This window comes from Gossypium arboreum, chromosome 7 (genome assembly GCF_025698485.1).
Source record: "Gossypium arboreum isolate Shixiya-1 chromosome 7, ASM2569848v2, whole genome shotgun sequence".
Lineage (NCBI taxonomy): Eukaryota > Viridiplantae > Streptophyta > Magnoliopsida > Malvales > Malvaceae > Gossypium > Gossypium arboreum.
Window position 1 is genome coordinate 94,559,017 of NC_069076.1, and position 14,995 is coordinate 94,574,011.

Genomic DNA, 14,995 nt, shown 5'->3' on the forward strand with positions numbered 1-14,995 from the left:
CGTGTGTATGCCTATTCATATTTATTTTTGGTATAAGTTTAGCTATATTTTAATTGATCTCGTGTTTTTAAGAATAAACTTATGTTTTGTGATAGTTATTTAAATTTGTATTACTTATAATTACATTTGTGGATTTATTTTATAATTAAAAGGTTCAAATTATGCTATTAGTGTTTGTACTGTACAATTTATGAATTTAGTTCTTGTACTTTAATTTAGTCATTTTAGTACCTATACTTTTTAAATTGATCAATTTTAGTCCTTGTACTTTTGAATTGTGAAATTTCAGTCCTAGCCCAAACGATAATATTTAAATCTATTTGGTTAAATGTTGTTGTTAGTCTTGTACTATTAGTAAAGTTGTAAGTTTAGTCAATGTTGTCTAACTGGATCATTCTTAGTCCATATATTTTTCTAATTTTGAAAATTCAATCTTGACGCAAATAATAATCTTTAAATTTATTAACTAACTTTTTTTTAAAGTAATATAAAAAAAATAACAAGTGGTTATGGCATTATACATGTGCAGAGACGACACTAGGGGGTTGGCACGGACCCCTAACCTTTAAAATGACAAATTTCATTTTTAGTCCTTTAAGGTTTCTAAAATTTTTAATTGGTACATGGTAAAATTACACTTTGGTCCTCCAAAAAAAATAAAAATTTGATTGTCCTTTAAAAAATTAGAAAGATATAAGCTTTAAAAATAGTAAAATTGTATTTTAGCTCTCATAAAAATATACAACTTAATTCTAGTCCCTCCATAAAAATTTGTTTAGCTTCACCCTTGTACATATAATAATATGTTTGTCGCATAGCTTATCTTAACTTAATGAATTATAATCTATGATTTAATCATAAACGAAATTCTAAAATTTGAAAAAGTAAAGGATCTAAAAATAACCAAATTCAAATATAGAGATTAATCCACAACTTACGCATAATATAAAGATTACTAGCAAAATTTAACCCAAAAAAAAATCATACAGCCACCTTTAAGATATGATATTCAATAAATCTAGCTTGAAATTTCAGTATTTACAATCCATATTTAACTATCTATCTTACCAACCACTTGGAAGAAAAATTAAATTTTTTCTCTAGGTATCTAGATCAAGTGCGAACACTATAGTTGATATTGTTAGGAGGGCTTTACCTGAATGCCACCTCACCGAATAGAACTGGATTTAAACCGTAAAACAGATGAAAATATATGTGATTATATAAAAAAGAAAAAGAAATCATAAATAATAAATTATTTAGAAAGAAAACTAGTATTGGGGCTGAATTGCTGGATTTTGATGCGGACTCCAAATTTGGCTGCTACAATTGATTTGCTAAATGGATTTCACCTTCTTCTTGTGGAATAAAACTCACTCTCTTCTGTTAAATCAAAAATCATTAAAAAATTAAAAATATTAATTTTAGCTTTTCATTTTTAAAACATTCATCACATTTCATTTTCTTTTAAAAATTTAGCAACTTTAATTAATATTGAAATTAAAAACTCAATTAGTAGCTATGTAATAAAAAATTGAAGTTCTAATGAACTTGAATTTAACAAAAACAGGAGAGTTTTAATAATATTAACAATTAGACTTATATTTTTAAATCTTAACAATAGAGAAACTATATTCCTTGAAATAAAATTAGAGGGACTAAATTTTAAATATGCGAAGAGCATGAGGACTTGGAACGTATTTTAACCAAAGAAAAATGGTTGAAAAAGTTTTGCATGATCAAAACAATGATATATATCTCATAAAATTTGACCAAATAAAAGGGTTGAAAACATGAATGGATAGATATGGAATATTTTAAAAGTCAAAATTGGGTTATTTGCAATATGCAAGGTTTGGACAGGTTTACTAGACATATCACAATTAAATTGACTTAGCAAAAATAAAGAAAATAATTTAAATCTAAATGAATTGTTCTTAACATGTCTAGAATTCATGACCTTTAATTATCTAATCAAAATATGCAAACACCATTTCTTACAATCAACTTTGCAAAAATGAGAAGGAAATTAGTTACTCTTTTTCGTTTGACATTTTATTTTACCAAATTAAATTAACTTCACCCTATCTAATATGAAATTAAAAATTCTACCATCTTAAACCTACAATTATCAATATTTATACTCCTCTTTATTCTTAATTTTTTTTTAAGATTTTACAACATAACTTAATTTTATAATATTTTATTACTATATTTTATTTTAATTTTAAAAATTATGTATATTTTTTATTAAAATTATTCCATCTTACTCTATTATCATCCTTACGAAAACTACAAGTAAATCATGATAAATTGAAAAAATTATCACCCACCTAATCGGTCGGTTTAACTTGTTCGGGCGAGCTTGGACAAAGGAATTTTAATTTGAGTTATTCAATCTAAATTTAAAATTTAACAACAAAAATATTTTTTAGGTATAGTTATAAAAACAGTTTAAAGTACTTACTATTTTAAAAATAATAAAATAAATTATCCAAACCAATCCACAATACTAAAAGAGAAAATATTTTGGCATACTGTTAATGGAGTTTTTAAGCTTCACGAGTAGAGTAACATTAACTATAATAAATTATTAATATATATATGTAAATTATAGAATTTAAAAGAAAAACATGAGGAAGAGTTAGAGTTAACATTTATGCATCAAAACAAAAAGAAAAATACAAAAAGGATTAGTTTGATTAAATCTTTAAATTGTTCCATAATATTGTAGATTTTGGTAAAGTGAGACAATCTAATTTGATGATTAAATAAATAATAATGTACATATTTATATTGAAACAATGCATATCTCTGAAGTTGACCAATCTTCTTTTGGCTAGCTACCAAAACAACAAACTTGATTCATCCAAAACATTGCATCAATGACCAAACCGTTTATAAATTATTTTAACAACCCCCTTTTTTTTTTTTTTTAACTTCTTTTTTGCAATTAAGTACTAGCAAACATGTAGGCCCAAAAACCATTGAAAATTCAGTTGTTAGCTTATACTTTGCATGTGACTTTCCTTATATTTTCAAATAAGTTCACCTAATTTTCCAGGATTTTTGAAATTGATTGAAGTAATTTATGGAACATAAAAGTTTGATGGTTAAATTATGTTGTTAGTCCCTATATTTTTACAATCATTAGTATTTTCTTTTAAATTTTATAGATATGAGGGTAAAAGTATTATGGAGGTTCTTGTACTAGTTGGATTGCATTTTGCCCCCTCTATTAAAAAAATGGGCAAATTAGTCCCTATACGTTAGATTAAAGAGTAAATTGATACTTTTGTTAAGAATTATTTCCATTTCTACTATTAAAAACTGATCTCTGTATGTCAACATGATGTACACGTGGTACACTATATGTCTTATTTGGTTATGCTGTCAACATGCTAGTTTTTTAACGATAAAAATAATGAACTTTTTAACAAAAAGGACTAATTACTCTTTGATCTAATGTGTAGGGACTAAGTTACCCATTGTTTTTAGTAGAGAAGACAAAATGCAAGCTAACATTTAATATTTTGACCTCAATATGACATGCTGATTAAGTTGCCTTTTATATGACATGATATATGATTGATGAGAAATAAATAAGTTAGGTTGAAAAATTGATGGAAAATACAAACAATGTGAAAGTCGAGGGACTAGTAGTGTATTTTGACCAAAATTAGTAATTCTTAAAAAGATAAAAAAAAATTATAAAATTTGCATACCTCACGTTTGGGCTTAAAGTTTTCTCCAACGGTACCAAGGCCAGGCTTCCACGGTGCTTCACGGTGGATTCGGTTACCGGCATCATCACCGCCACTACCACCATTTCCGATATAAAGATCAAGGATCTTCTCAGCCACCTCAACACCATCTTTGCTCTCTTCCACCAACTTAGCCATTTGAGACTTAGGCAACCTCATTTTCACAGTCATCATCCCCCCACCGGAAGTACCACCACCACCACCACCACCTAGTCGAACCCCATCGGACACTATGCTCGTCGACGACGGTTGAACCATAGAAAGGTCCGACACCGTCCTTCTCGACAACATCAAACACTCTAACCTATCTTTAGCACTCATATGAATCCCCCCTGACCGCACCCTCCTCGGCGCCTTATGAACTTCATCATCGGCAAGCTTCGGCAGCTCCACCAAGAAGTATATTTTCTTGGGTTTCAAGCTCTCTTGTGGCTCTAATGGCTTAGCACGGATCCCATAATGCTTCACGGTTTGTGAATCTAATAAAACATGACCTGTTGGATAATCTTTTAGAACATCCCAAACCCGAACTGGTGTCTTTAATTTGATGGTTTCACCATCGATTTTCATTACCTTTGCCTTGTTTCTTCCTCCTATGCTGTTCCCCATTTCCTTGTTTAGTATAGAAAAAATTTAATGTTTTTTTGGCTTTGTTGTTGGGATTTATAATTATATATATATATGATATGATGGTAATTGGAATGGTGTGAAATTGGTGAAATTTTGTACAAGATTCCAAATTTATATGTATGATTTTATGATGGACTTTTTTGGAAAATTAAAGTGGGAAAACACAATTTTTTAAAAGCTAGTTTTTCTTCCTTTTTCTCCCTTTTGGCTCTATGTTTTATTACTGTTTTATTTCCGAGACTTTAAACTTTGGTTAAATTATCTTGTTTTAATCAATGTTTTAAAAAAAAATTATATTTAAAGTTTATCGATTTTGATCTAATTGATTTAATTGTTAATAAAATAATAATTAAATAAAATAATAAAAATTAAGAAATATATAAAATTAATTCACTGTCAATTTTTGTCTATATTTTTAATTTTTTATCAGTTCAAAGACAATTCAATTTATTTATTTGAAATGATACATCAATCAATTTTCAATCTAATCGGTCTAATTCCAATAACATAAATTTTAATTGAATTGATGTAAAAACTCATGTGATAATTTATGTGAATTTTTCATTTAAAAAATAATTTAATTGAATTTTTTATATAAAACAATCTCAAAACTCACACCCTAAATTATTACACAAGCAAAACCCATAAATTAATCCCAGGATAGGGTGATATATTTTACCAATGATCCAAAGACTGTGTTGATTCAATTGAAGAGTATTCGAAAAAAGAGTAACAAAATGATTAAAAAAAAAAGTAAATGATTTGGGCAAACCAACGTTGAAATCACAAACAACTTTTCTGGTATCTTTAATTTGATTTGGGGGAAATAAGGTGAAATAGTGAGTGTGGGGTTTTCATATTAATTAGATGTCACAATCATTACCATCAAAATGCAAAGAGATTGTGGTACGTCTTAATAAGAATTAGGGGACTTGGCATTGGTGGGCTTTCATGAAAGGATAACCTTTGAATTAAAGATAAGGATGAATCAAAAAAGGGCTAAAAAGTGTTTTTTTAGTCATAATTACAATATTTAATTATTTTTTAAGTATTTTTTTGAAAAAGTAAATAATTGAAGACAATTATTATACCACACTACACCACATCGTCAAAAAAAAAGAAAAAGTTAATTTGGTGACTAAGCGAATTCAGGTTATTTGCTTTTCTGCCTCTAGATGGCTTGACCTATTAGGGTCAATATTTTCATACAATTCTAGTTATATATATTTTAATTAGTCCGCTATTTAATAATATATTGTTCCATCATTATCACTTTATAATGCCCAATTTTGATTTTTATGGAAAAAAAAATGATTTTTCTAATTCTTGATGAATCTAAAATTGAGATAAAATTATACAGTTTTAAAATTAGATTAAATTTTTAATTAAAATTTTCAGTGAGTATTTCACTGGATTTATTAATTAAAATATATTGGAAATTTTCAAAAGTAGTTTTTATTATTAAAGAATAACCAGATAAAAATGGTTTAATGTATGAAACACAATAAAAAAAGGGGATAAAAGTTTAGTTTACATTCATAAAATGAGAAGCATTGAAGTGTATAGGTTAAATTTGTATTTATTTATGTTGTTTAAATGGGAAGCAATATATGTTCATGTGATGGAAAATCTTTACAAATTTGAGAATTTTATTTAATTATACATTAAAAAAAGGTTTTAATTTAAATCCATTGTTTGAAGTATCATTATCTGATCGGATTCCATCCATGAGTGTGCAGGTCTCAACTTTCAATAATTTAACTATAAAATAAAATCATCCTAAATATTTACACCTTAAATGGTTCACATGCATGGACCAACCATCTTATTTATGGATTTCATGGATACCTAACAATTTTTTTAAATAAATAAAATATGATATGAAATAAAAATTTTTTATTGAAAATGTAACGTGTCAAAAATTATGTAAGTTTTAAATGCCAACACCCTCGATTAATTTAATGGTTAAAATTTGTTGATTCATAAAATCTATTTAAGTTTGAATATTTGAGAAAACAGTTATATACCTGTTTTAGATATAAAGATTAATTTATTATTTTTAATAAATAAACCCAATTAGACTTGTAATTGTAACTCATATAATGCTGCCAGCTGATTTTTTTTTTTCATCAAGCAATCTGCCGGCTTGATTGCTTGAAAAATAAAACAACCTTTTATATATTAAAGAAAAAAAAACCTTTTCTGAGTTTCAGTTTCAGCTTTGCTGAAAAGTAATTTGCTTTCACATTTTATTAACTGCTAGTTCCAAGATAAAGAAAATATCTAATTCTACAAATTTTGGAATTAGAATAAATTTTATTTTATTTTCACATGAAATGCTATTTATTTAAAAAAATGTAGATAGTAAGATGACCGCCATCAAAATTCATTATAATTTTGATATTTATCTAAATAACTTTTTGAAGTTTAATCTCAATTATTTTATATATTTTAATTAATAAAATTGATTAATTAAAAATTTAAAGTATATGAAAATTTTATGATACAACTATCAAAAATTAAAAATGTAAACAGGAAGTTCAGCATAACAGCACTAAGCCTTGTGCTTTTGCAAAGCCCACACGAGGCCTAAAACAGAACTAAAAAATAGGTCAATGCAAGGAGGTCCAAAAAGCCAATTGGACCACCATTCAAAAGGAGAAAAAGCTATTATACAACTTTCTTATGGTGCATTCGTATTTATATTCTCTTATAATAGTAAAGAATTCTAAGTTGGTGTTTAACTACGATAAAATGAATATATATATATATATATATATATATATATATATTCTGTAATTCTCCTCTTTTTAAGAATAGAAAAGTGTAACTTAATTTAGTGAAACCATTAATTACAAATGTTACTTAAAAATAGTATTTCTCCTTTCAAAGAAATTTTCAAATATAATTATAATTTTTTAATTACAATTATACAAACCTCAGAAAGCATTATCTATCTTGACTTAATCTCATTGATGGAGATCAATGTTGGAGTATCCTAACAATTGGAGGATTAAAGTATAATGAAAATATATTTTACTCCTATTAATTTATTCGAAGTTTGTTATATAATAATTACAACCTAATTTAAAATCTGACTCCCAATTCAACTTGATTACTCAATTTATATAATAAAATTTTAAATCACGGGATTGGAGGGTTTCTTCTTCCTCTGTTTCTGATTCTTTACTCGTAAAGAATAAAATCACTCAACCCCCTCTTTTTTCACAATCGTTGATTCAGCGCATCAATAAAGTGATTTATTGTTTTCTCTTTTAACTTGTTCCCTATTTTGCTATTTTCTTCAAATTGCATCACTCTTTCTGGGTTGTGGTCCTTGCAAAAGTTGCGGTGGGTCACACAGTAATTAGTATCGGTTGGATTCAAATTTCAATGTCTCTGTAGCCACACCAAAATCTTCACATGTAAGAACATCCCAACTTGGCTTTCCCTTTGACCAATGTACAACAAAATTGGATTTTGATACTTCATAAATCACCCTGATGTGAAGAAACCTAATACGGAAATTCAACCCTTTTTTTCCTTCTTAAAACCAGATGGATAAATCCGTATTTTATTCTAAATTTTATCTATTTATACTGTGAAGTATTAATATATCATTGTTTAGTTATTTAAATACTTCGTTCAAATAAAAAAAAATCCATTTATTTTTTTTTTGCTAAAAATTCTATTAATTTTACTTGAATTAGTCTTTTTACGTCTACATAAGACACACGTGTTATGTCATTTGTAGCTGTCTAGTTGTTTTGTCAATCATACTAACACTTTATAGTAAAAATGGAAGAAATTTTTAATAAAATAACCAGTTTGTTCTTTGATCTAACATACATGAATTAATTTATCTATTTTTTTTTACCATTTCTTGAATAAATGGTCTCGAAGAAATGGTCATTTTGTTAATAAAATTCATCAAGTTTTACTGTTAAGTGATGACATGTCAATGTTTGGTTACTTGAATTAGTCCCTCCATGTAAAAAATTCCATCAATTTCATTGCCCGTTCAAAATATCATCTATTTATTCTGCTAAAAAAACTTCATATATTTTATTTGAATTAATCCTTCCACGTTAGCATAAGATACACACATCACGCCACGTGTAATTATCTAGTTGTTTCATTAACCACACCCATGCTTTTCAATAGAAATGAATAAAAATTTTAATAAAAAGACTAGTTTACTCTTTAATTTAATATACAAAAACTAATTAATTTATTTATTTTTAATAGAATGGACAAAATATAATTTGACTTCTAGTAAAAAAACCTCTATAATACTTTTACCAAAATTTTTAGCTTTTTTGAACTTGTCATTCCGGTGACGAATTCCATCTTGACTATAAATTTCCAGACAAGATAAAATTTTTACCGTTTCTCGAAGAAAATAATATTGGAAAAAGAAATAGTGGGTGCTTGGTCAAACTAAGAGGAGATCAAGGCTGCCCTGTTTTTGACTTCGACCCTATCTTGGAAACTGCATGAACTATAATACAAGCAAAAATGGACATGACATGGGTGAGGGATGATCAGAATTTTGATAGGAAAACAAGTTTGCACATCATGCACATGGGGACATAAGGATAAAGATATATTCGCCAACAAAGAAGATAGATCCTGCTGGTTTTTGTTGGCTTATGAGCACAATGATTTGGTATGTTTGATGAGATTCCATATACAAGTTGCAATTTATCAACATAATCATATATATATATAGTTAGCATACATGACCAAATCCAGCTTACTATCCATATCCATCTCTAATTTAATCGAATGTTGCTTAGATTTCCAGTTTCATGTTCATGCTACAAATTTATATATATATATATATATACATATTTCTTCGGCATATATTTAGATATGGGTACAAATATAATATTAAGTACATGAAATTTTTAAAAACGAAATTTTAAAAAAAGTAAGTATGCTCATGCTAGGTACAATATTTTTAACCGATATTCGAATTCAAATATTAATAATAACTTTGATTAAATATTGTGAAAAACATTAGACTTGACGGTTTCCAGTCCAACTTAATTTGATAGGATTGAATTTTTGTTAGAAATTAAGTTTTGAAGTGGGTCGGAGTAAGTTTAAATTTTCAATTATTTGGGTCAGAGTCGGGTTTAGGAAAAACTTATCTCACCTCGCCACACATAGGATAATAACCAAAATATTTTTTTAAAAAGCGAGTATGCCCATGTTGGATACATATTTTTAACCACGATTCGGATTCAAATATTATTGATAACAACTTTGATTAAAGATGGCAAAAGAAGAAAAAAAAGACTTGATGGCTTCCAACTAGACCTGTTCAAGGGTCGGGTCACCCAACCCGGCCCGAAAGCCTATTCGAAATGTGGGAGGGTTTGGGCCAAAATATAGACCCAAAAAAATAAGGCCGGTTTAAAAAATGGGCCAGGCCTCGAGGAAGGCATTTTTGGCCTGAGCCCAGCCCGAATTCACTAAAGGACAAAAAAAATCTATTTTTTTAATATTATTTTCTTATTGTTTTCTCCCTATTTTGCTACTATTTTACTATTATGTTGCTACAATTTTGTTGTTATTATTTAGATATTGTATAAAACTTATTTTATTGTAAATTTTGTTATTATTTTAAAGATATTTGTTAATTTTGTTATTATTTTAGAGGCATTTGCTTATTAGGTTGCATCTATCTTAGTGTTATTTAAGTATACATATTTTTTAAAATTTATTTTCAATTTGTTGGGAAATATTTATTTTGATATTTTTAGTATTTTGATGTATTATATATATATTAAAATTATATAGAAAGTAATATAAAAATTAATATGTAAGGGCAGTCGGGCCCGGGTTTTAACATTTTTATCTGGTGCAGCTTGGGCAAAATTTAGGCCCAGTTTTGGGCTTGGCCTAGCAAGCGAGCCTAATTTTTAGTTGAGCCCGGCCAGGCCCATGCACACCTCTAATTCCAACCCAACCTATTTTGATAGGGTTGAATTTTTGTTAGAAATTGAGTTTGAAATGGTAAGTTTAATTTTCAATTATTTGGGTTAGGACCGAGTTTAGGAAAAACCTATCTCACCTCGCCACACCTAGAATAATAACCAAAATATTTTTTTATAATATTAGTTTAAAATATATGATAAAAATTATATTAATATTTTCTTTAGTGTAATTATACCTAAAAATAATTAATAGTATTATTAAAAAAAAATTACTCTATTTTGATTAAAAATATAAAAGATAAAAATTGTGACATAACAGATCGAATCGAGTATAATTTTAATTTTTGAGTTAAATTTAAAATAAATTAATTTTTAATTTCAAATTAGATTGAGATCATATTATATTAAGAAAATATCAAATCCGCATTGGAAGTGGAATTTTTTTTAAATCGAATCAGAATCAAAATATTAGAAAATTTTTATATTGTAATCCAAAATGTACATTTGCAATCTCTCTCCAAAAGATAAATAAAAAAACATAAAAAGGAAAAAAGAGAGTTTAAAACAGTAAAAGGAAATGGATTTTTCCCATTTTCCTAATACAAAGAAAAGCTAAAGCATAAATGTTGAATGAAATTCATAATTAGTTTTTGTCACATAAGAGAGCTAGCATCACTGAATTCACCACCATGGACATCTCTATTAATATAATGTGGAGTCCATCCCGACGAGACCGGAGTGATATCGGCCGTGTTCGTCAAGCTGCTTGAGATGCTGAAACTATCCGGTCCCGGCATCGAAGCCCAAATAAATGCCGGCTTGAACGGGGGAACGTGGGGCACGGCCATAGACCCCGATAGTATTTGAAGAATGACTTGAGTTTTAGGCCTTTCACTTGCATTAGGATGCGAACATGCGAGACCGAGTAATAACAATCTCTCGGCTTCTTCAACTATGTAGTCGTTGCCTAGCCTTTCATCGACTGCCTCAAGTATCCTCCTTTCTCTATGTAGCCACCAAACCCAATCCACCAATAGTTGGAACTCGCCTATTTTGGTCCACGGACGTTGGCCGCACACTACTTCTAGCAACACCGCACCGAATCCGTACACATCAGACTCCCTAGTGGCCTTTGCTGTGTGGAAACACTCGGGGGCAATGTACCCCATGGTGCCAGGCACTCCTTCAAGCTCGGCATATGACGTTTTCTCGTTTTCTATGGCTCGTGCCAACCCAAAATCGCCTAACCGAGCGTTGAAATTGGAATCCAACATGATGTTGCTGGCTTTGAGGTCACGGTGTACGACTTTTTGGTCATATTCATTGTGAAGGTAGTGTAGAGCTGAGGCTACCCCTGATATAATTTTGTACCTTAAATTCCAATTGAGAGTAGTCTTCTCCGGTCCACAAAAGATATGAGCATCTAAGCTACCATTTGGCATATAATCATAGACTAATAGCAGCATACCATTTTTATGACACCATCCTGCAAATTCATTTAAAATTGTAGTAAAATAAACTATTCTGTTCTTAGAAGAGCATCTACCTAACACTTGCATGTTATACCATGTGATGTTTCATTGGACAAAACGAAAAAAAAAAAAAAAATCTTGTTTCAATGTTATGGTTAGAGTTAGGTTGTATTTTTTATCTTTATTAAAAAAATAGGAAAATTAGTTCTTATACGTTAAATTAAAGAATAAATTAGTTATTTTTATTAAAATTTCATCAATTTTTCTTGTTAAAAATTAATCACTGTACATCAAAACGCATAGTATTCCATACCTAATTATTTGGTTTCTAATGAATAGGAACGAATTTTTAACAATAGAAATTGATTAAATTTTAACAGAAAGAACTAACTTACTCTTTGATCTAATATACACAGACTAATTTACCTATCTTTTAAGTAGAGAGGACAAAATGTAATCCGACTGCTAGTACAAGGGCCTCAAATTGGATTGCATTTTGTCCCATCTACTTAAAAAAATAGCAAAGTAGTTCGTGTACATTAGATTAAAGAGTGGACTAATCATTTTGTTAAAAATTTCATCCATTTTTACTATTTAAAACTAGTCTCTATACGATCCCGTGAGATGCCATGTGTAACTGTTTGTTTATTTTGTTAACCACACCTATTTTTAACAGTATAAATGAATGAAATTTTAATTAAAATAACTAATTTACTTTTTATCCAACATATAAAACTAATTTACATAAGGTATTTTACTCTACCTACTTTTAGTCAATGTTCAGAATAAGAGTCGGTAGTCAATGGCACTGTCTAAATCTTAATGAAAACAATGGAGACAAAGGGTTTGTAAATGTAAAAAAAGTTACCTAATAATGGGACAAGATGCTTGTGGCGTAACCGGTTGATGATGGTAAGTTCAGCCAAGAAATCATCTTTTCCTTTAATGTCTCGGGAAAATTTCTTCACTGCAATTTCAAGATTCTCCTTCTGTAACAACCCTTTAAAGACGACACCAAATCCACCTTGGCCGAGCTTGTGTTTATCGTCGAAATTGTTGGTTGCTCTTTTAAGATCTCTGAACTTGAACTCTCTTGGTGTCCCCGGAAGACTCTTGAGTGCTCCTAATATATTAGGATCAGATCTAGCCTTCCATTTCTTGTAAGAATAATAACTTAATCCAGCAATTCCAAGTAAGGAAATAAGTAACAATGGGACACCAGTTGCTAACCCGATCTTGAACCAATTTCTTTTGTTTTGTCCGGGAAGGATTTCGACTGTCAAGTTCCATTTGAGCACACAGTTGAGCTGAACATGGTCTCCTGTCGATCCTGAAAAACCAAAATACGAGTATTGTTTGACGAAGGTACTGAGATCGATATCAGTGTTCAAAACTGGCACGACTGGCTTGGATGGTGTTGGTGAAGAAGGTTGTGCTTGTTCCGCCATGTAAACTTGTAACGACTTGTTGTAATATTCGATCCAAACAACGTAAAATTTGGTTCCATTTGGAGCAATTTGGATGTTGAATTTAGACAAAGAGACCGTCTTGTTAGAACGGATACTATTGATGTTAAGACCAATATGATTATCATCTGGATCGAAATCTTGTTTCAATGTATCCAATTCGATGGCTACGAGGTGGTTGGACGGTAATCCATCACTGGATGAGTTTGTTAATCCTAAATACTCACCGGAACTGTTAGGTGGAATAGCGGTATCGGGGGCAATTAAAAAAGCAACACCTTCACCGGGAACTGAGTTATTAACTCGGAAAACATTGATAAGAAAAGAGGTATTAAATGAAGCTACCTTTATATCTCCATCCCAAAGTTTGAATGTTCGGTTGAAGAAGATTCGACCAGACCTGTGATTGAGACTATAGTTACCAATGGAATCAGGTGTGACTTGAAGAGCATCGTTGCTGATTGTAGCTGGTTTCATTACAGCAAAAGTGTTGTAATAAGAGCTGTCGAATGGACCAAACTGGTAGCTTATTGTTCTTAGGGTCTGCGTTTTTGCTGTTATAGTCGCCATTGAATGTAAAATCAAGAACCCAATAAGCCATAACACTTGAATCTTCATTATTGGAAAACCACAGCTGCTGAAACTGAAGGTACAGAGGAAATAAAAAATGAAGAAGAAGATGAAGAAGATGATATAAATATTCAGCATAGATCTTTGGAATGTTATTTATTAAATGGGTAAACTATCGTGAATCGTGAAGTTACTAAATTATTAGTAAATATATATTTTGTCATTAAATTTTAAAAATTATAAAATAGTCATTGAATTATTTAAAAAATTTATTTAAGTATTAAGTTGTTAAATTTTTTTTAAAAGTCCAACTAGCGAGCTCTAACCGATGATTTGACAATTAATATAGTTGATTAGTACCCATTAATGAGTAAATGAATAAATCTTATATTCAAGTCGATTTGACAGTTAATATCAGAGATCGAAGAAGAAAGTTGTTTAGATTTTAATTTACAGATTTGTGACATTTAAAGTTATTTCATAAAAGAACTGAACTATAAAAGAAAAAGGGAAAGTAGAGCTTTCAATTAGTGTAGGTTGTGAGAATAGCGAAATCAACAATAATGATTTTAGCAATTCAATGAATTGAATAAAATTTTAAATAATTCAATGACTATTTTATAATTTTTAAAATTAAAATTTTAAAATATAAATTTATTCATAATTGAGTGATTAAAAATGAAATTATTTATTATATTTATATTATAAATTGTTCCATCAAGACAGACCGCTGTTTTGAATAGTGTTTTGGTCGTTTTACAAATTTACATTAAAAAATTTGAAAAAAAAAAGAGTTTCTATTAAAAAAATGACATTGGAATTGATTTAATAAGAACCTACGTTGCTCCATAATTTGTCACTTTATGCTTTCATAATTTCAATGCTTTGCTTTATTAGATAATCGCTACTTTATTCATGTTACTTTAAATTCCTTTTCACATTTCAAAGCTTCAATCAATAAAATTTCTAAATTAATGGAAAAAAATGGTGACAATGGATTCCACCAATGAATAAAAAGAAAATATCAGATTAAGATTTGTTTTAGTAACAAATATTTATTAAGGTATGATGCTTTAAGACAATTGTAGTAATTTTGGTGAGAAGACTACTTTTATTAAAAATTACTTTTAAAGAATTATTCATTGGGA

At 28.9% G+C, this 14,995-nt stretch overlaps 2 protein-coding genes across 2 annotated transcripts; both read right to left on the minus strand.

Annotated features, from left to right (window-relative positions):
* Nucleotides 1–964: 964 nt before the first annotated feature.
* LOC108470720 (uncharacterized protein At1g66480) lies at nucleotides 965–4,610 on the minus strand. The gene is made up of 2 exons (XM_017772158.2): nucleotides 3,726–4,610; nucleotides 965–1,383 (listed from the first exon to the last, which is right to left on the minus strand). Exons 1-2 carry the CDS (start codon nucleotides 4,371–4,373, stop codon nucleotides 1,324–1,326), a joined length of 708 nt encoding a protein of 235 aa, XP_017627647.1. The 5' UTR covers nucleotides 4,374–4,610; the 3' UTR covers nucleotides 965–1,323.
* A 6,205-nt stretch (nucleotides 4,611–10,815) lies between these two features.
* LOC108468920 (probable L-type lectin-domain containing receptor kinase S.5) lies at nucleotides 10,816–14,027 on the minus strand. Its single transcript, XM_017769790.2, has 2 exons — nucleotides 12,680–14,027; nucleotides 10,816–11,825 (listed from the first exon to the last, which is right to left on the minus strand). The coding sequence occupies exons 1-2, from the start codon at nucleotides 13,983–13,985 to the stop codon at nucleotides 10,993–10,995; spliced, it is 2,139 nt and encodes a 712-aa protein (XP_017625279.1). The 5' UTR covers nucleotides 13,986–14,027; the 3' UTR covers nucleotides 10,816–10,992.
* Nucleotides 14,028–14,995: the final 968 nt, after the last annotated feature.

Coding starts and splice junctions, on each gene's coding strand:
- LOC108470720 (XM_017772158.2), bottom strand. CDS start 4,373: ATGGGGAACAGCATAGGAGGAAGAAACAAGGCAAAGGTAATGAAAATC. Junction 1,384..3,725: donor ACTTTAAGCCCAAACGTGAG/GTATGCAAATTT, acceptor TTGATTTAACAG/AAGAGAGTGAGTTTTATTCC.
- LOC108468920 (XM_017769790.2), bottom strand. CDS start 13,985: ATGCTGAATATTTATATCATCTTCTTCATCTTCTTCTTCATTTTTTAT. Junction 11,826..12,679: donor GCATCTTGTCCCATTATTAG/GTAACTTTTTTT, acceptor ATGAATTTGCAG/GATGGTGTCATAAAAATGGT.